Source organism: Notothenia rossii (genome assembly GCF_949606895.1).
Source record: "Notothenia rossii genome assembly, chromosome: 11".
Taxonomy (NCBI): Eukaryota; Metazoa; Chordata; class Actinopteri; order Perciformes; family Nototheniidae; genus Notothenia; species Notothenia rossii.
The window spans coordinates 9,308,278-9,330,585 of record NC_136910.1 but is presented as its reverse complement, the minus strand read 5'-3'; the positions used below and the strand labels follow the sequence as shown (position 1 = coordinate 9,330,585).

At 41.3% G+C, this 22,308-nt stretch overlaps 1 protein-coding gene across 5 annotated transcripts; it reads right to left on the bottom strand.

Moving 5' to 3' along the window:
* Positions 1-886: 886 nt before the first annotated feature.
* Positions 887-21,486, bottom strand: LOC307023660 (liprin-alpha-3-like). 5 transcript variants are annotated; one of them, XM_079657087.1, is made up of 32 exons: positions 21,225-21,481; positions 16,579-17,358; positions 14,376-14,477; positions 13,781-13,945; positions 13,445-13,519; positions 13,288-13,347; positions 12,942-13,070; positions 11,951-12,043; positions 11,539-11,591; positions 10,466-10,559; positions 10,236-10,370; positions 9,573-9,656; positions 9,319-9,450; positions 9,154-9,216; positions 8,871-8,947; positions 8,355-8,538; positions 8,070-8,260; positions 7,691-7,934; positions 7,456-7,595; positions 7,196-7,344; positions 6,966-7,062; positions 6,378-6,459; positions 5,998-6,198; positions 5,850-5,912; positions 5,271-5,297; positions 4,524-4,699; positions 3,816-3,913; positions 3,532-3,707; positions 3,294-3,362; positions 2,737-2,899; positions 2,156-2,218; positions 887-2,036 (listed from the first exon to the last, which is right to left on the bottom strand). In XM_079657087.1, the coding sequence occupies exons 2-31, from the start codon at positions 16,912-16,914 to the stop codon at positions 2,172-2,174; spliced, it is 3,705 nt and encodes a 1,234-aa protein (XP_079513213.1). In that variant the 5' UTR covers positions 16,915-17,358; positions 21,225-21,481; the 3' UTR covers positions 887-2,036; positions 2,156-2,171. The 5 variants fall into 5 exon arrangements, with proteins under 5 accessions (XP_079513213.1, XP_079513211.1, XP_079513210.1 ...); XM_079657085.1 differs by having other exon boundaries at positions 2,156-2,215; positions 3,532-3,913; positions 21,225-21,483; XM_079657084.1 differs by having other exon boundaries at positions 3,532-3,913; positions 21,225-21,482.
* Between the last annotated feature and the right edge of the window lie 822 nt (positions 21,487-22,308).

Genomic DNA, 22,308 nt, shown 5'->3' with positions numbered 1-22,308 from the left:
CATAAGTGCCAGAGAAATTCGACATACTGTATATTTGGAATATTTGCATGTTTTTTTATGAATTATCATAGGTCAAGATTCACTACCCTGCATAAAGCAGACACCTACAAATTATGGTCTGGGGACGAGCTCATTGTTTCAGGAAGGGTTGAGAGGTTTTCCCGTCACCGCACTGAGGGCAGCCCCCTCCGGTAGAAAAGGACAGAGAGAACATCTTCACCAAGTCCACTTTCCCAGTGTTCAAGAAACGGCTGGCAGGTCAAGTCAAAACAACTCGAACACTGGCTGGTGTCTATAGCCTTTTTCACATCTATATTTTATAACATGTATTATGACTTTTTCATAATTGTTTCACTATGTCTTCTTGCCTGATATTTTTCACTAAGATATGACTTGTTTAGGTTTTCGGAATAATATATATTATTTATGTTTTTCGACATACTATACTATGACTTTTTTCATGTTTTTCGACCTAATATGCTACGACTTATTTCAACTACTTCCATTAAAGGTACATGTAAAAACATGCCCTATAACAATTTTATGTCACAGGACCTGTCACATAGCCAAAATCTGCCAATACATATGACATTGTTGATCCCTTCCTAAATGTTAACCTATTGGTGGGATGGTTAACTTTTCCACCCTAAACTTTTAAGTAAAGAGAAAAATATACCTCCTAAAAAAATTCTTGCTCCACTCTTACCTATTTCTGCTTAGTCTTCATATATTTCTTCGTGTTGTGTCCAAGTTGAAAGTTCAATTAAGAATCTGCATTTCAATAGTTACTCTGAAAAACGAGAGAGAGATACATCCCAGCCAGCTATCTGACACCTTCTCTCATTGTGGGGAGAAACTTCCAGAAACTCATCCAGCAGCATTTTTACAGGTATGTTTTTTTAATTACAGCTTTTACAATCATTATTATCATATTATATTCAATTATCATCACTACTCTCCAATAATATGATTGTAAATCATAACACAATTTGTTTTTTTTTCTTCAAAATGTACACATACAAGTAGCATATCTTAAATGTCCATAATTTAAAACATATTTCCTTTTTCAACTTAAAATTAAGTTACAGTCAGTCTTAAAACTAGGTATGAAATGAACGTACAGTTTAATACACACACACGCACACACACACACACGCACACTCACACACACATACACACACACACACACACACACACACACACATACACACGCACACTATACATACATACAATAGCATTTATCATAAAAAATGATACAAATAAAATACACACATTTTACAAAGTCCTGACCCAAGCTTCCAGATCATTAGATGATTGATATCATGACGTTCACTCTAGAATGGTTGATTTTGGCATGCATATTAACACAAATGCTTACCTCTTTTTTTCCCCACTTTGAACAGGATTTTGTCATAAAGCACTTGGCTAAACGTCTCATTGTCTGTCATATTCACATTTGTGCATCTCATGTCTGTTATGGCTTAAGAACATACATTTAATTTCCCCTGTGTATGCTCACACGCTCCCATTGAACCTCCCTCTCCCCAGACTCTACTGTGTTGTGATGTTACTAGTCAGAGTATGTTCTATTTTTAGTCTAAATCATATTGAGATCACCTGAAAGGGTTTCTTTCTCCCAATACGAACTGGAATGCAGTTTCCAATTTTTAAAATACAAAAAAATCATTGTGTCAATATTGCCATCTCACACTCAAAAACAGGATATGTATTCACGATAGGCGATGGTCACTTTCTACAGGCCACTTTCTACAGAATCAAACAGCGTCATGCCACAACTATGGATCAAGATGGGGTGAGAGGAAGAGAGGGATAGAGAGAGACGGAGGGAGGGAGGGAGGGAGGGAGAGAAACAGATGGATAAACAGACATTCACTCTCTTCAGAATTCATTCACTCAGTGTCTTTGATTCTTCGAGACATCTCGTGTAAATCTTGTTGGTCATCTTCTTAGAGTCCATTTTTTTTTTCAAAAATGTGATTTTTTTTTCTTCCTCGGGTTAGGATAGAGGCGGGGCTCTACAAAATGGAGTAAAAACAAAAGAATCGTGAAAGCTCCTGCTGAGATGAGATGTTTGATCTGGTGTTCACACAATCTATTTTTAGCTACAGATAGACTGAGAGTGATTTGTTCTCACCTGGTGTGCTTATCTTTTAGCAGGAATATGTTCTGACGGACCCCGACTCTCCTCTCGGACCTACTGACAGAGAAAAGAAGGTAATCAGTCATTAACCTTATTATGTGCTCCATGTGACATCTCATCATATCCTCTTAAACTCAGTCTTTGTAACGATTTTGACCTTGGATTTAGGGATATTTAACCAATTAGATAGCTGCTAAATCTCCATCTTTCACCGTCCATCTTAGACACTATGTTTAACACTGTGAAGTGCAAATAAATGAATAACTTCAAGCTTTATTAACACTAAAATAACACTCTTATGGTCTCCGCTTGTGTTGCGAAAAACGGTTTCTGAACAAACAAATAAATCACTGAAAAGTAGAGACGACAGAAACCAAATGTCACATACAGTAGATGACACTTTTTTGGATCTCTGAGAACAAAAACCTGCAATGACTTATTTTTGCTATAGAGGCCACTAAAGAGAAAGATCACTGATGTTTTCTCACACATGTTTAAACTCTATGAACCACTGTGTGATGCCAGATCCCAGCAGTTCTGCTTTAAATCAGCCGCTGGGAGCTGCTTCTCCTCACCTTCACTCTGGACTTTTCTCAGGGTGACGGAGGGGGTCGAGATGGCGGAGGCACGGAAGTTGGCAGGTAATGTCTCTGAGGAGTCGGACGTCACGCCGCGGAGGTCCTTCTCCCGGAACATTTTCCTCCATGACGGTGACCGTGTAAATGTTTTTGAGCCGTCCTGTGGAGATGAAATAACACAAGTGATTTTAAAATGACAGCATTCACACTTAGGGATATCTATATCAGGCTCTTGTTAAGAAGGATTTGGTTGTGACAATAGACCATAGTCACAGAGCATTTAGTCCTATAAGCTGTTACATGACATAAATACTTTCTTTATAAGGATGTCAGATATTTGAGTCTTCTATGCAACTATTCTTTACAACTGAAAGGAAATGATAATGTCGTGATACACATTTAACAAAGGGCAACAATTGACACGTTTTGATCAAAGGCCCTTTTGTAAAGTAAAACAGTCTTAGCCTCGGCTGTTACGATCAACACACACTCCCGCCTCCTGGCAGTAGTAATTATCGTGATTGATTTTCTACTGCCATCCTGCTTTGTCGTACCTCATCTGGCCTCCTTTCTGTTCCCATGGTGATGAGACCGTTGTACTCCTTCTCCAGGAGCTGCCTCGCCTGCATACGATAGACCAACAGCGTTTTCAGATCATAGTTAAGATCATTTAAGAGTTAGAGATCGGGATTATTTTGACGGTAAACATAAGGTGTGGCAAAGAGAACTTCTGACAACAGTTGTGAGATAAGGACTCTTTGTAGACACCTAAAGTGATTTGCTGGGGATTACCTGTGTGTTCTGATTGGGTATCTGGAGCAGGAGGGCCAAGTCAGTGTAGTCGAAGGTGTCATCTAGTGCCAGGAGGGCCCCGTGCACCCCGCTTTCTAACAGGTTGTCAGCAAACTCCTTCAGACCGATAGCCTGCACCCAACACATCACTCGCTCATTGGACCACACCATGACATCTGTGGAGAAGGTCCCAGAGAGGCAGTTATCAACAAAAAGCATGCACAAATGTACGCTTTGATATAATGTCTGAAGGGAACATTTGGTATTAAGAACAGAAGCCTCACCTTGGTTGTGGTGTTGGCTCTCGTCCCTCCTCCTCTCCAGCTCCTTCCTGTCATAGTTTAAGCGCTTCAAGCACATGATGCCATAGTGAAGACTCACCCTGTAAGTGAGAAGGACACATTGCTCTTATTTCCATCAAAGCTGGGGTATATACATCAGAGGATTATGAGACAGAGCTCAAACATGTAAAACAACTCATTCTCTACTTCTACATAGGAGCAAGTCACAACTACTTATTTGACTTAAATGTTCTGTGTCCCTTTGTAAACATTTTCGGTTTCTTTGTGAAACATGTTGTGTCTCATTGTGGTTGTTTTGTTTCTCTACGTTGTTGATTTGATTCTCAATGTTGTTGTTCCATTTCTATTTTGTGTTTCTTCATGGTTTGTTTGTGTTGCTTTATAGTCCTTTTGTGTCTCATTAGATTTGTGTTTTTTTTTCTTTGTGGTCATTTTGTGTCTCTCTTCAGCTGTTCTGCATGTCTTTGTAGTCATATGGGTTTCATTCAAGTCTTTCGGGGGACTTTGTTATCATTTCATTTGTCTAGATGGTCATTTAGAGTCTCTTCCTGGTTGGTAATTGTCTATTTAAAAGTGAAACCTTGTTGTTAAAGGTATCTTGGGCCTGTGCCCCATAAGCCTGTTCAGTTTTCCATCCATGGATATATACGCCAAAGAGAGACAATGTGTATAAACGTCTGACGTTCAGACCTGTGGAAACTGTCCACCATCTTCAGCTGGCCCCTCAGTTCCTTCTTGGTCAGGTGATCAAGCATACGGGCATCCACCAGAGACTCCATGAAGTAGGAGCGGTACTGGGGCAGACCCAGGCTGGGCAGCCATTCGTTTCCAACCCACTCATGGTTCATGTCTCCATAGGCCAGGATCTGGAGGACGAATGGGAGGTGGGTGTGAGAAGGGTCAAGACAACACAAAGTCCCCCCGACTACATCTGTCTCTCCTTCCCGTGTACGTTATAAACACTGCAGTGCTGTATATACGCACAATCATGCAACACATCCCGCAGTTGTGCCAGTTGATGCATCACACGTAACTAGAAACATGGGAATTGTAAGCTAAAATGGCAAAGATAAATAACTCTCAGGGATTTTCCGAGTAATTAAGTGGTGCAAATCTATCAAAACTAATTCCAGTCTTGCTCAGTTTACAGTATAGATATCATTAAGCTAGGTTTTTAAGGGTTATAACACCTGGCCTTAAATGGACTGTTTAACCACTTACTGCACAAATACATTTGAAGGTATCTGGACAAGAAATAATCTATAAAGAATATTTTTACTGTCTAACATTGAGCACTTATTTGATGTGAACTTTTGCTAAAGCACGAGCTAAAAAGAGCACACTTTTCAACAGCATTGGCCCCTAAGTTGCCTTAAAAGCAATGTTTGGTTTTCCGCTTCCATTGTGACATTCAGAATCAGTGACCAGGTGACTCACCTGATCCCAGCTGAACTCCTTTTGCTCCTTGTGTTCCAGGAAGAGAAGAAATGGAAGAGAAATGGAACAGAGAGTTCCAAAGAGAGGGAAATATCACCAGGGGGAAGTGTGTGTGTGTGTGTGTGTGTGTGTGTGTGTGTGTGTGTGTGTGTGTGTGTGTGTGTGTGTGTGTGTGTGTTTGTGTGTGTGTGTGTGTGTGTGTGTGTGTGTGTGTGTGTCCGAATCAGGAGAGAATGGAGAAGAAGTAGGGAAGGCAGAGGGAGGAAAGTTTTGTTAGTGAGAGAGAATTAGTTGGAAAAAACACTACATCAAATACAGATTTGAGGGAATAGTAAGGGAAAGGAGTAGCCAAACAAGCCTAATCAGAGACAAAGAAAAAGAACAAAAGTTTATAAATGTGAGACCTTTTATTGAGGTCATAATTTAAACGATTATATATATTTAACAATATTTGACTGTAAAAGTGTTGGTATTAGAACTGTTTGAGGTATTACGTGCTACATCCATAAACATTAAGTAAAGCAATATTCTAAATAATGGATATCTTTTAGTGATTTGGCAGAAATGTAATATTCTTACTGGCTTGACGGCAGCAGCGAGAGACTCCATCTCAGCATGCGTCATCCAAATATTACTGGTCGACTGTAATGAAAGTAAGCAAGTCATTTAGACATCATTTAATCGCTGATTTTCAAGAGTGATAAAATGCTGTTTTACTGAGCCTTACAGAGCGAGTGCTGGCAGGTGCAGACGGACTGGTGAGGGAGACCATTTCCTGAATGGCCAGGCGGAGTTTGAGCCGGTGGAGAGGGTTGCTTATGCCGATCTCCCGCTGGATCTCTGTGTCCGAGAGGTTGGCCATGATGGCGCCGCTTTTCACGTTTGCACGACACGCTGCCACATACCATGCTGGCATGCCTACCCACAGCTGGATGAACAGAGAGATGGTATCAAGCAATGTATCAAAAAGTGTCACTTTTGTTTTTAAGCATACAGATTGTGTAACTGTAACTTGACGCTATTGTAAAATTTGATCGGTTCCATTGGATTTGTCCCTGGAGAAGCTGGATATCTATGTGACTCTTTGGTGGCTGTGTCAGGACTTACCTCAAGCCACGTTACAACAGTCGGGCCGTCCCATGAGGCAAAAGGCAGACCTTGACGACAGGCTTCCTCTAACAGGTCATGTCTGGCGAGGAGAGAGGAAAACCTTTGTCAAAGATACATTTCTACATATCTGACTTCAACACCGTCTTATTTAAATCAGAAATGTGTCATAGTAAAACCATTGTATAGTATGTAACTAAGAAGTCATAAAACGTCAATGTTTAATATGTGAAAAATAAATCAGAAAGATCAAAAGTATAATGTTTCCAAAAAATACATTGAAATGTCATATTATAGTATGCCATAACATTGACTATTGTATAAAGTGATAATATATTGTTTACTAGGATAAGAGGCATTTAAAAAAAAACAAATGGTCATGAAAATGTTGTAGGATAGTATGTTTTACAAATGTCATCAAATGGAAGCTGGCAGACAGAGGGCCAAGAGTCAACGGACAACGAACAACACAGACCTCGTTGACAGAAACCAAATTATAATTTCCCCCTACATTCTACAGTTCCAGATATTTTATATGAGAAACAGAATTGATATGTTTTAAGTGTGTGTAAAGATGACTGATCTCACTTCTTTTTGCTGCGGCGGTCTTTCTCCACTGTTCCAGTCCCAAGTTTAGCCAGGCCTAACGGGTCAGCTGAACCCAGGTCATCAGAGGGTGTGGAGGCTGGAAAGTGAAACGGTCAATAAATAACATTTATTCTATGAATCCATGATCAATGTTGACATAATATATTTGTTAGTTAGACATAAAAAAAAGTATAGTGAAGTGATTGAGTAGTTTCAATCGGTTCACGGACCCAGTGAGGAAGATTCCCGACCAGGTGTACCGATCCTCCCTTTTTCCTTTTTGCCAAAGAGACGACCAATTGAGGACTTAATGCTTTTCTTTTTGCTGGCCTTGTGGAGGGAATCCTGGCTGGCGGTGGTAGAACCGTCAGCAGAGAGACTGAGGACAGAGACAGAAAAAACAGGAAGTCAAATCAACACATGGAGCAGATCTTGGGGATAGTTTGTTGGCCAAATAAACAATCTATAAAAAAAACCTTTGTGAGAGTACCTGCGAAATTCACGGAGGTCGTCGAGTCCTGCTCCCGGGTGAGTGTGTGTCATTCTGTCCAATCGCAGGGCTCGAGGAACCGCGGGAGTGTTGGAGTCAATCAGGGCAAGAGCTCTGCATTCTTCACCATCTTTGCTATTCTGCAGGGTGGAGAGAGTAGGGTGAGTTTATACAGGTTAAAATGTCCTCGTTAAAAAACACATTTGTAGCTTATATCACAACATCCACACCGTACCTGTCTGTCATTCTCTCTGGCAGGGGAATGTGGCAGGCGGGGGGTCGAATGTCCAGAACTGGGAGGTGAGGGAGACGCCAACGTGGAGGAGGTGATGGAGGGGGTCATGTATCCCCTCCCGACGCTGTCCCGTCCTCCCAGTGAGGAGGGGGGAAGAGATGGGGCATCGAGGGCCACGCTGCTGACCCGGCTTTCTATCTCTTCGGCCCTCAGCTCTGTGCTCTCCTTTTCTTCCTGAATGAGCCTGAGAGTAGATGGGAGGAGAAAATACGTTTACATTTCAGGCTTTAATCTTTAATCATTTTGATTTTAGGCAACCTATTGGTGGCACAAATGGCTTTAGCATTTCAAATGAAACTGTAGTGGATGTAGAACTCACTTAATCTCCTTGTTGATGGCCTCCAGTTGCTCCTGCAGCATGATGGCCAGAGTCTGTACATCTGTCTGTCCGCTGGGAGACAGCAGCTCCGACCCGAACAGAGTCTCCCGGTCGTCCTCATCGTCGGAGCAGCCTCCGTCTCCAACATCATACCCGGGACCAAGCATGGAGCCGCTGTCCCACTCTCCATACTGGGAAGAAGGAGAAATCCATAACATGATCATCCTAATACAAACTGATACTATAATCATCATCATCATTATTATCTCAGTGTGGGATGAGCACCTTGTTGCTGTCGTCTCGAGCCCCCCAGCGACCTCGGTTCGTCCGCCTGACCACCATCCCAGTAGTGGAGTTGGTGTAGCCGGACGGGAGCGAGCCTCCGCCCTGAGGGTACCGCAGCTCTGAGGCGCTCCCTGGAAGAGATCTTCGAAAGAGGGTGGAGGGAAGAGAGCTCACGCTGCCCGCCCTGTGGTGAGATCCAGAATTCATTTGCGATGTTAGTACTTAAAGATAACAATGCGCCCATTTCCTGAGACTAACATTATGAAAGACAACACACCAAATTACCCTAGAAATAAAAACAATGCAAAACAGTATCAATATGTTTAAAGCATACATTATTTGTACTTGTTAGCCAGGACAACACCCTCTAGGTATGGTCTGAATAATTACCTTTTAAAATAGAATTTAGTGGAAGCACATTAAAAGTAAACACAGGAGACAACAAAAAGAAGGGGGCAGCGTAAATGTAATATCCCTAGAGAGAATAAATTCCCTTAAAGGTTCATTGTGGCTAACCTGGAATAAGAGCCAGGCCTGCCTCTCAGCTGATCTAGCTCCAGTTGGATTCGCTCCAGCTCAGCAAGGAGTTGTTCCTAAAGCACAGAGGAAACAACATTGTTATTTGCTTTGTTTCTGAGGAAAAGGTAAACTGGGACTTTTTTTAAATGTAAGAAAAAAAGTCAACATCCTTAGCAAACATGTAGGAAGTGTGATTATGCACAAGACGGACAAATGACCTCGTCCTTTCCCACACAGAAAGATGAAAATATATTGATTACATAGCTGAAAAAGTGAATACCTTATTAGCTATGAGATCATCTTGGATTTTCTTCATGTTAGACAGTTCCTCTGATAGAGCATTCTAGCAGAGCGGAGGAAAGAACATACATGTTTTACCAACTTTTTCCTTATCTTCCATTTTATCACAAAATATTTTTGCACCACTAATTAGTCTCCTCGTTACCTTCTCCTCTAGCGCTGCCATCCTCTCTTTGAGGTGGAGCTGCAGCCTCTCATTGGACTCGGACAGAAGCTTGTCCACTGTATCTGAGAGGCGTTTGTTGTGTTCATCATTCATCTTCTCCCTCTGCCTCGCCTGAAATGACACGATCCCAAGAGAGGTGTTCAACATGTATAAAAGTAGACAAACAAACTTTCATCTTGTTTAAAAACGGTATACATGTATGTAGCCAAGTAGAGAGAAACATAATATTTTACCCTCTGTAGCTCTTGGTTCTTCTCCTCGAGTTGAGCCTCCATTTGTCGTAGTCGCTCCTCAAAGTTTCCATGCCGTTCCTCTGCCTACATTAGAAGAAACAACATTTCCATACGCTCTTGCAAACAAAACCAATTTCTTTTTTATTTGGGGGCAAAACAAGTGTTTTCCATTTCTTCACTGCTTGGTGTTTTCAGTTCTGCTTATGTTCGTATGTTTGTATATGTACGTGAGTAGGAGTGTATATACATATACAGTGTATGAAAATGGGTACCGGTGGGTATATAGGTTTGTATTAATGTATATTTATAAAATCCTCCCTCTAATTCCTTGTCCATGGTGAAGCATGAATTGCATTAACTGAAGAAAGAGCTAGCCATTGGATGACATCATGAGTAACATATCTTAGTCCCTCCCGCATATCACTGCCCTGTTATCAGCTTTAATATAACTTTAAATATATTATTAAAAGTATCCCAAAAATTATGTAAATCCAAATAAAGGCTTGCAGGCTTTTGTTCCAAAGGGGCACATTATTATCTGTTTAACTGATATTTAACTATTTTATATACAAATATATAAAACATAATCATCCATTAGAACCGTAGTGGCATGTGTTTTGGATAGAAACGGACAGTGTGTTTTTTCCCCTTCACTCAACGTACCTTGTTGAGAGCAGCAACCCTTTGGGCAAGCTGGGCCTCGATCTCAGGCAGCGTCTCAGCCCTCTGCAGGGTCTGCTGGAGCTTCTGCTTGGCTTCATCCAGACGTTCCTGCAGCTGTCTGTTCTTCTCTTCACTCTGGACACACAGAACAAAACACAAATGTTCAGTACTGAATGTATGAGTCAAACATAACATACGCTGAATATTTCATTTATTTGAGCCATTCTTACCTGTCTGTGCAGTGATTCCTTGCTGGCCAGCTCATTTTCCAGCTTGTCTTTGATATCATGGAGAGAAGTCGCCTCCCTCTGGGCGCTGAGGTACCTGCATTCAACACCAAGCCACCATTGAATCATTACAGCTGCATTTCTCAGCCAACATAACTTGATAGATGTGATTATTATGCAAGGCTGTAATTTCCACTGGGAATTCATTCACTAAAATACCCAAAAACCGTGTCCTCTTACTGTCAAACTGCCAGAATCCAGATGGGAGAAAATATGAAGTGATCAAAAATGTTTAAATGCTGAATCTGAGATGCCTTCATATAATACTGTGTGCTCACAGCATCTAAGCTTTACAAACAGTATTGAGAGAAAAACAGTCATTGTTTGCCCTCAAGCAACAAACACAAGATGCTAATCTACCCTTATGGGTGGAGGTCGATGGAAGCTTGTGAATAAACCATACACTGTATATATAAAGGAAATAAACCTGCATATAATACTCAAGTGTAAATCATTCTTATTTACAGATAATTCTCCTAAAAAGACACTATCATTAATTCAACATTATGCAGTTAAAAACCGGCTCTTTTTTTGGTAATTGATTATTTATTAGGTATTGATTTAAAAGATTAATTGTTGACATTGGAAAAAGGGAAGTTTGAATTTCTTATTTTTTTGAAGACATCTACCTTCAGGCAATTAAATGAAAAGATTCATCAATTTAACTTTTAAAATATGATATTCTTTAACACTAACTTAGTTTTCTATACTGTACATTTAATCCAAAGAGTATGATATCCAGTTATATTGCTGCTTTTAAACAAACTGTGCAACAATATCTGCTTTCTTTGGTTTTCACTCACAGCTTAATAAGGATATAATGCAAATGCAGTTATGTTAAACAGCCTTAGACTGTATAAAGAGGTGTCAGAACACCTTTGCGACACATTTCCACCCAAAATGTGGAACATATGGTCCTTCTGCTATGTTAATTACAGCTTATGTATGAAATTCTGGATCCAATAGAAGTCCTCACTAAAGCTAAGAATAGATTCCTCAAACACGGCAACGGTTACCTGCGTTCTAGTGTAGTAATCCTTTCCTCCATGTCCTCCCTTTGGCAAAGAGCCTAGAGGAATACAAAATGTATCATGAAACAAGACGATGTACAGGGCGTTTTATAATATACAAAAGGTATTTTTACAAATGTATTTCATAAGTAATAGCTAGGTAAGAGTTATTCAACAGAAGAAGAACATGTATGTGTGGGTTGCCTTTATTTTTCTTAAGTATTTATTATATCTTCTTTTGTATATATGCAGTAACAACAATATTCACATATCCATGTCTTAACAGTTTAATTTATCTTAATTTACTTCAACTACCCTCCAAAATATAGCATATTAATACTTATGCCCATTGTGCAAATATAAAATTGGAGCCCCAGGACTCGAGGGATCTCATGGTCTGGGCCGGAAAGATACAGACCTCTTTCACTTCCCTTTGGAGCTTCTGATTGGCCTCCTCCGACTTCGTCACCTCCCTCCTGGCGGCCGCAAGCTGTTCCTCTATTTCCCCAACCTGACGTGAAGATCACAAATGGACACAAGCTGACACAGTTTGAACCTACGTGAGTCAGAGTTAACTCCCACGGCACCAATTGGAATAAACACTGCACGTGATTCATTACAAATGTCTGTCTGGCCATTGTAGAGTTCAAAAATAGTTTTTAAAAGCATCACTGACATAAGTGTAACATGCTGAGAGTCTGACGCATCCAACACGCAGAACTAAAGACAGAATGTGCTTATTTCAGTTTTCTTGTACATCCTTATCTCCTCTGACCAGACTGTCAAACAGATTCTCGGTTAGGTATCTTTACCTATATATTGTTGACACGTTACACATGTCAAACAGTGCTACATACAATATGTCTATGATAACATATAAATGCCCTTTTTATTTTGCATTATATAGTTTATATTTTGACTTTTAAAAAAAAGCAGCTGTAGTTCAACAAGAGTGGAAAGGGAGACTTGTAGATGTGCTGAAGATAGATCACCTCTTCAGTGTTTGAGTTACCTCTATTCAATTGAGGACATTAAACAACATTATGATAATATCCAGTTGTCATTGAATGTAACAAAACATTTAAAAAATGCAGTATTAAAGTTCAAACGTGCAGATAAATGTTTATTTCTAGTCCTCCGTGCTAACAATTCACTCACCTTTAAAGGATTGTATGACATTTTGGTAAATGTTTTTATTTGCTTCCTGTCAAAACTTTGATATGGAGGAAAAAGGGGTAAAAATTGCCTGTACACAGATAGATATACATTTATATTGAAATTTCGGCTAAGATTTAACATCGAACCCTGGTCCCCACTTTGGAAAAATAATTCCAAAAAGTGATGTCCCCACTTTGTAAAAATAAAATATTGGTCCTCATGATGGCAGTCAAACAGGAACACACACTCACCTGGCGACACATGAGGGCCAGCCTCTCCCTCAGCTGGGAGAGTTCAGATCTCTGCCGCTCTATCTCTCCTTCTCGCTGCCTCTCCAGCTCGCTCTCCTCCAGGCCAGTGGAGGGCCCATTGGGTAGTCGCTGGAATGATGACAAATATAGAAAAAAATGAAAAGTGGAGTGATGAAGGAGAACAACTAGTTAGAAAAACTCGAGGTTGTAGGTGAACTAAATGACATGTGGATGACATACTGACACACGTGGTACCCATAGAGCACATCTACTTTCTACTGACTTTCTAGACTCTAACACATACACATGAACAACTGGAACCAACATGCATAAAGCCCTCCCTTACATCTTTCCCGCCGTCCGCCCCTTGTTGACGTCTTTTAATTTGGTCTCTTAAAGAGATTACCTGGAAAAAGGGAGACACAATATAAATGAATTTTCTTTCTTAACACATAGCTAGAACATCCTTGAGACACAAAGAAATCATTCATACTGGAGTTTACCTCTTGAGCAGATGTTGCAAGCTGGTCCTCTAGCAAGGACACCCTCTCGAGGGCCACGCGGAGCCTCTCTCGGACCTGTGGGGTAAAACAATAACTGATACAGCGGTGTATACAAATTACGAGTCAAGCAACATTTTGATTTGCTCTAATTCGTCTCCCAAATTAACTACATCTTCTTGACCTTCCTGATAAGCTTGAAAGAGCAAGTTATCAAGCGATAAAGCCAATTAAACAGTTCCTAATTGGCTAAAACTGTCACATCATTACATTCTTTGACTATCTTTAAAATGTGCCTTTAAGCAGTCTAAGGCCCTGCAGGAAAGTACTTTATCCCACCTTCTCATCCAGAGCCTTGTGGTGCTCAAACAGAGACTTGAGGGCCTTGAGGACTTCCACCTCACTGGAAACCCCCGCCGGGGACTGGGCTTGTCTTTTCACCACCGTCATCCTCAGACTACGCTCATGGCGAGACACCAGACACTCCAGGTGCTCCAGCAACAACTACAGGAAAGAGTGGATCAAAGTGGAAGGAGACGGAGAGGTGGCACGATATTGCAAAGAGGTGAACAGAGGGAGGTAAGAAAGAGAGTTTAAAGGATGGGGACACGTGAGGAAGAAAGAAAATAAGACACAGAATAAGAGACACACAGAGATTTGGAGAAGATGCAGAGAAGTGAAGGGTTTGTAAAGACACAATGACGAAATATGGTGGAAAGATGACGGCAGGTAGCATAGTGAGTGAAAGTAAAAGCAGAAAAGGACACAAAAGGAGTCATGAAGACAAAATGTGGAGGAGAAAGAGGAAGAGAAGCAGGGAAAACACCCAGAATCAAATTAAACAGTGTGACACCCACACAATCACAATGGGTGAAGAACATAACACAGAGGCTGTTTCAGTGCTAATAAGCAAAATGGCCGCCAAACATCTTACACGTGTGTTGTTTCTCTCCGCCTTGAGCTCGGCAATCTCCTCCTCCCTCTCCAGAAGCTGCTCCCGGCAAACGTTCAGATCTTTAGTCAACACAGCAAACTCCTGTGGAACACACAAGCTGCGATCAGGGGCAAAGAAACAAACTGTTTGGTTTGATAGTTTAATGTGAGTGGTCTCCGCTTGAGCTGAAAGTTTAAAGGAAAAGATAATAATTCAGGCCAGACCAATGAAGTGACTCGGAATGAAATGGAATCGGCTGCTGTCAGCACATATAGATGGACACATAGCACTACAAATATCACCAAAGCCCTCCAGAAAAATACTGTGTGGAACACCTGAGACCATGAACATGGGGAGACGCACATGAGGTAAACCCACATAACAATCATGTAAATCACTGACACACTTTCCATCACTCTCTCTCTCTCTTCATCGCTTGCTCATCCTCCTCAGTGAACTTGCATTCATGGATGGATTACATCACACTGTTACACAATGGCTCTGCACTGGAATAGAAGAGAGACCCCCCTCAAAACACAGCATCAATATGTCCCCCACAGCACTGCTGGGAATACATTTGCAACTCCTGCATAATGCCTTTAACTGAGTGCAAACAGGAGGGCGTGTCTCACATTTTGTACACTGGTACAATCCATGGTCAGTGATTTTTTTATGTCTCCATAAAACACCTCTGAAGCCCTCAGCTAAGAGGCAATAGCTGTTTATGTGAATGACAATGATGTGCATATGCAGTTTTACAGTCAGGATTACCTGCTTTATGATTCAGAAAAGGTTGAAGTAGACACATGAAATTGTTCTGTGTTTGCATGCAGGATGTAAGATGGAAAGAGATCTATACAGATGGTGACACAGTGGGTCCATTGGCTCTTGGCCTTATGGGATTGTTTCTTTTTTGGAAAGGGGTCAGCTTTTCAGTGTTTTTCCCTTATCCTCTTCTTGTTCATTTTCTATTTGATTTCATTTGTCCCCATAGGCCTCAATTAATTTAAAATATTTTGCAGCCCGCTTTATAATGTACAAGGACATTAGATGCATAAATTGGAAATACACATTTGAAGTGATGGGCTGCATATTGATAAAGATGTACAGGTTTGTACACAATATCGCAAACACCTATAAAGATTTATAAAGTTATTGGTTATTGTAAGAATTTTGCCAATGAGAAGCAGGTATTCACTGGTAGTCAGTATCGCCGTCTGAAAGAAATTCATAATTTAAATCCTTCAACTAAATTAGATTTAACTTGATTCCATCACTTTTCATGGTCGTTTTTGTAACTAGCAAAGCATGCAGACATGTTATGACAATGGGAGCAGCTGTGGTGACTCACTATGTTGCATATTGAGAGCTAGATTGAAATGTTTAATTCCCTTTTCTTTCTCCTTTCATTCCTAGACACCAAAATAGATTTTAAAACGTAAAAAAAAAAATACCTTTCTGACTTGGAATGCTAACCATGCCAATATAATGTTGTTAACGATGTCAGGACTTATGTCCTAAATGTTGCTGTATTATTGTTCTATTGTTTTAAGTGTCGGACCCCAGGAAGAGTAGCTTTTGTCGAGAGCAAAAGCTAATGGGGATCCTTAATAAATATAAACATATGGGACTTATAAACACAATCAGAGTTTAAGAATGTCCCGAACAAAAGAAGAGAAAGCTGCTCATGTGATAACAAAATGTAAAAATGGCCATTATTACTACTAAGCAATTTCATCCCATAAACTACAGAGAACTCCTAGAAAATCAAGTGTTCATTTAGTTTAACTGAAACCATTAACATATTAGCTTCCAGCATCATTAATCATCCACTAACAACATGGTCAACAAACACAATAAAACCTGATTACACATCGAGGGGGAAATTGCGGATGCAACTTCGACTAAATAGCCAGAAGATGAAAGGAACATAAACCCTCTGCATTAGTCAAAACAACATTAGGAAGGAAAACTCTGAAGACGCAGAGGGGGAAGTATTTAACATAAACTGTCTCTCTGCATGAACTGTCACGGCGAAGGCTTACTGTCTCATGAGCTCGCTTCACAATGACACACACTAAGAAACTTGTACATAACTAGACACTGATATCACTGAGGAAGACGATGTTACCCACCAAGGAGGAGTGTTCAACTCAACACACACACTAGGCTGATTCCTCCACACACATACAAACAGCCGTACCTGTGGCAGGGCGATGGTCAGCTGCCTCTGAAGGGACTCCTTTTCGTGGCCGAGGTCTCGCAGGCGGAGCTGAGCCGTTCCCAGGCAGTCCTGCGTCTCTCTCAGGTTATCCAGCAGCCTCTCCCTCTCTGTCAGCATGTTGACCATTAAGGACTCCAGGTTCCCCGTGCTTCCTCCTTCGTCTCCTCCGCCCCTGGCCTCTTTCCCACTGAAGCCCCCTGCTCCACCTGCACCTCCGGGGCCCCCGACTCCTGTCCCAGGAGGTGAGGTAGTACCCCCGCCAGTTCCACTTCGCCCATCCTCAGAAATGGTGGGCATTACCTCGCACATCATCATGAGACCGTGGTTTGTGTGTCAGGTTATTGAAGAAAACTAAATGGGGATTGTGCGTGCAAAATGTTTATATAGTCGTGCCTTGGGTTTTTTATTATTTAAAAGTTTAATGTACAAAATATGAATCTTTACATCATCAGTTCTCCATAAATGTAATTCGTTTGATAAGCATATCTTCCTCTGTCTCTTGCTTTTGCTGTATGTATGCCTTTGCTTACTTGTGCGCCTTCACAAAGTCCCAACGTGCACCGTATATGATCCGAATACTTATTTGTTCCTGTGTTATACAAGAGAAAGGAGTATCTACGGGGAAGCCGTTCTGTGGGCGGTTGGGATTGGCGGAGGGTGAGGAAGGGAAGGGGTTATGGGGAAGGAAGGGATAAGATAGGACGATGCTCCTAAATCGTGTCCACGAGGCAGAGCTCCTCACAGCACCAGGAGTGAGAGCTAGAAAGAGAGAGAAGGCATTGCATTAGATCCTTCTTAATAAACCTCACTGTGCACTTAACAAATGAGAATGGACATTGCTAGAGAGAGATTGAAGTCTATGGAAATGTGACAGTAAGCCAATTGATGGTATAGAATGACAAAATAAGGAATATGTTGACTTAGTACATAACAATGTGATAACAACTCTAATATATTGTGATTACTTGATCCCTGGTTATCGTGACTATAATGAATGATGTATTTGAATAGCATACACACTGAGTCATGTCACTTAACAAATGTCTTGAGGAGACAATAATACAACTGTAACTGTTTAACTTAAATGCTGCATGACATTAAGCATCTCACAAAGACTGTAAACAGTTGAAACAGCTAGCCTGGCTCACTACATCTTTTTTTTAAACAAAAAACAAACATTGCTAAGTGTAGAACTACTGGTGGGATGCCCAAAGCGTAAGCTCTCAGAGCAGAAAGTAGAGAGAGAGTACAGGGACAGTCTCTGATTGGTAACATTCATGTTTGATAGAGGGCTAATGTTAGCAGGCATTTGAATAAGTTGTAAAGCTCTGTTAATACAAGTTGAGCCATTTACAACCCGTTACATGTATATCTTTATACATTTGGAAAGGAATACTTAAATTAACACCAGCAAAGATCCATTATATCATAAATATTTCACACTAAATAAAAGCATATTAAATGTGTTCTTATTCTAAGTATGTGATTGCAAACTATCTTTTTTAACAGGTTCTGTCTCATGCTGCAAACGGGGGCCAACATGGATTCAGGCAATCAGCATTATTATAGCGCCTCATGTGCCTCTCTACTCCTCACCATATTCTTCACTGTCTAGTCTACAATACTCAGGGGCTCGCACTGGCCTTTATACTTTTAAGTGGTTTGGTCTGATTTAGTGCCTCTTGCAGGCTTCTGTACGTCAGTGAGACTGGGCAATGCAATACAGAATGTCTTTGTCCAACCAAAATCATCCATTTTCTGAATCAAACATACAGTATTTAGCACACAGGCCTCAGCAACAGTGAAAACAAGTCCTGCCATTGGTCTTATCACTGTGCTATTACATGGACAGCCACAACCATAGATGGGGACTGCATGCTGGTAATTGGAGGCCTGGTACAGCTCTAAATTAGCTCCTCATGCTGGTGAGCTGGCTAGGGTAATTGGCAACCTCACCGTATGTCCCACTGAAAAACGACTTCCTCTCTTCTGTACTCTACTGATGGATAATCACTGATGTGGGACTGAATTGACATTTCCTTAAGATATATTTTATTGCAAGAGTTCAAACGAAATCCAATTCATAAATGTTTCAAGCTTATCTCCTACACTCACAGCTGCATCTACAGTAGTAAAGCAGGTCATGATAACACAGTACTGTGTACACAAACAAAGGGATAATCCTAAAAATGACCAAATACTTTATAAGAAGCTTTAACCCAGATGCAGCATGAGTATTAGCAATAACCTTCTTATACTTTTACAAAGACCAAAGATACGTATAAGGATGTAAACCTTTTTATGAGAAACAATATATTTGTGGATGGAAACATTTGGCACCTAATGGATCCCTTTTTTGTTGATAAAACTAGGATTGAGAACATGTGCAAACTAAAGACAGTCTCTTACTGCTACTTTGTGATACAAACCGTAACAAATATCTTTCTTAAATTCATTTGACTTGGCTCAGGACCTTAAAACACCTGTAATACTCTTGTTAAAGAACAGGGTGGCCTGTAAGAAAAACTCCTCTTGAGGTAATTACTCATCGTCATTACTGGCAGCTCTTCATAAGCTCAGCAGGGGCAACAGCAAACAGGGTAATGTAATTACTGCAGACACGATTGTACAGTAATAGTTCACTGTATTCCGTGACACAAGATTGCTGCAAAAAACAAAAGCATTCATTGCCGGAGTCCTGATTCAGTACAGGCAAAACATAACTGTGCAGCCTGCAGTTTTGACTGTACAGCGAGCTGTGAGGTCACTGGCCTGAAGTGTGTGTGTTTAGGAGTGTGTGTGTGTGTGTGTGTGTGTGTGTGTGTTAAAGAGAGATGACTCGAAACAAGAACACACTGGTGTCTCAAAATGTACACTGTAGACATAGCCATAACATTACAGCTTTATGAGCATCATCGGGACCTTTTTCGTTGAATTGTTGCCACTCTTGCTGCCATAGAAATGAGGGAAATTATCAAGGGAACATGGCAGTTTGAAAACAATGACAACATGTTTCTATAAACGAGCTAGCTTCATTGGTGTATTAGCTCATGTAGAGGTGTCACCACAATGAAATCGATTGAGTAAGCATGTGGGGTTTTTCATACTATGATTACCCACATAATCATCATCATCATGGCCACACTGAATCCTTCTTGTAGCCGCCTACCCAAGAGTGGACTGGCTGGCATCTGGTTGCTATATGACCAATTAGGACAAGGCCTCCAATCAGGCCGTGTATCAGGTTACAAAATATTCCCTGCCTCCGAAAAATAAGCAAAGGGAAAAAGCCATATAGCCTTGTGTGTGTTGGTGTGAGAGGGAGGAAGAGAGAGCAGTAAAACAGCTCTCCTCCACCAGACACTGGGGCGGGGAGAGGGTTTTGCAGGCTTCCACATCCGCCGACAATAAGAGCTGAAGAAAGAAGAGGGTCTCTCTATGCTCGGCTTTTACATCCTGTTACATGTTAAATCGCCTTGCCAGCGAAAGAATGCAATCACGACGGATGCACACTTTGCATTTCAATAAAAGCAGAGCATATAGCGACTAATAATGACCACCCCCCTCCCTTCCTCCTCCTCCTCCCCCAACCCTAATGCCATGAAACAGTACCCCCGCTGGCCGAGAAACCGATCATTGGAATCGATAAGTGATCGTCGGCAGCTGGGCAGAGGGAATGAGATCTGCGCTTTTTATTTAACTGCGCTGGCATTCACACTGCATACAGGGCTAATGGGGAAATGACGAGGTTGACAGGTCTGTGGCTACCTCCATTTCTAGATGTATGGAGGAAAGACCACTCGATGATAGGCGCGCGAGCATGCACGAGCACGCACGCGCGTCTCTACATTCTTATAGTAAAAAAGCAGTGAGGCTACTGGGGATCTCGAAATTGGCTCCTCATGTGTTAAAATTGCACTTAGGCAAACGGGAGGAAGATGGATCTGTACTTCAGAGATCGACTGTGAAAAGCATCACGTCAGGAGAATGGCCCAGAAATGCACATCGCACATTTTCAGTAATGGGCCTGCCTTTCTCCAGACATTATGGAATTATAGGCAGCTCCATATAGCCCAGTGACAGCAGGGAGACGAGTTGGGAGGTTTGACTACAAAGCTCCCAACGGCAAAGGGCTTAGTTACAGCCATGATTAATTACAAGCAACACATAGTAGGCCAATATACAGTGGCATCGTATCATCTGCCCCTCTCTCTCTCTCTCGCTCTTCCTCTCTCTCACCTCACCTAACTGTATGCAAACGGGAGCGAGCAAGCGCGCCCTAAATAAATCGTGCTGTGCACTGCCAACACACCTGTCAATGCCTGACACTGACATAGGCACCGCACATTGCATAGTCTTTCTCACATAAGCCTATTTGCCTCTATTCAAATAGTACCCCCCCCAACCTCCCTTTCCACACACACACACAAACATACACATGCACACCACCACCCCCCTCAATCCTTCACAACACAATACTTGTTATCACACACATGCACGCACACAAATGCATTTATCATTATATTATTGCATGCATATTTCTCCTCCGCGTCCACCGATGGGTCTTATTTTCCTTCTCAATGGAAACTGGGTTGCGATGGGGCGGTGTGAAGTTGCATCCTTACCACAGTCATCGCGGGGAGCCTGTAGTGTCCATGTTTGATGTTAAATATTCCTTAGGTCCATCACCGGGGATCGTGCCTCGGTGCCCCTCACCCGAAACCGGAATAAAGCTTACTCGGTGTGTTATCTTTTCCCTTTTCTTTCTGTCTCTCCTTTTTCCACATGTAAACGGCGAGGAGGGGGGACGCGCAGAGAGACGATACGCCACCTTACCACAGACTCCCCCTCTGTCGGATTGGAAGGTAATGGGTCTTAAAGAAACATTCTCTCAGCATTCTCCGCATCCCTGTGATTTACGCGCGCCCCACAGCTCTCACGCGCAATCGAAGGCCAATCAAACACCTGATTAATTATACAGAGTATATATATTAGAGATAAACTAACTGAGAGACATTTTATTGCAAATAGTCCATATTGTCTTTTAAGCTGTAGCTTAAGCCAAAATGCACCTATTCAATAGAAATACAGCATGATAAACAACAAGCATGCAAATCATACTATATCTGCAGTGTGCACCTGCAAAAGAAGCAATATGTGTGTATAGATTCCCTATAGGCCCAATTTTAGACCATAAAAAAACTCATGGTATTAGCAGCATAATGGCATGCACTATTCTGATCCATTCTGATCAAAAATATGCCAATAATGAGTCAAATGTTTGAATAAATAATTGTATGTAGGTTGTTTCCGTATGTAATGTACTAGTGCAGGGATGTTACCGATTCAGCTGCATACATGTATTTTGAGATATGAATACTTTTTGCCCCAAAAGCTTTTATTTACTGTAATCAAGGAAGTCTTTATACTGTGACATGCCAGGAACATTCAATATTGTCAGGAGTATGTTTCAAAGTAATGTCTTTGTATCCAAATGCCAACTTGTAGCTTTTTTAATCGCCCACATCTATGGGCATTGTCCTGAATTAATATGCATGTTGATACTGATATCACATTTGTAAACAGATAAGCGTGTCTTTTCCTCTCTCTGTTTGTATGTGTGCATGTGTCTGCAGCCCTGTAAACATAAGGTGGTGCTGTCTTTAAGAGAGAGAGCCTGGGAAGGGGTGATGTAATGTGTTCTCAGAC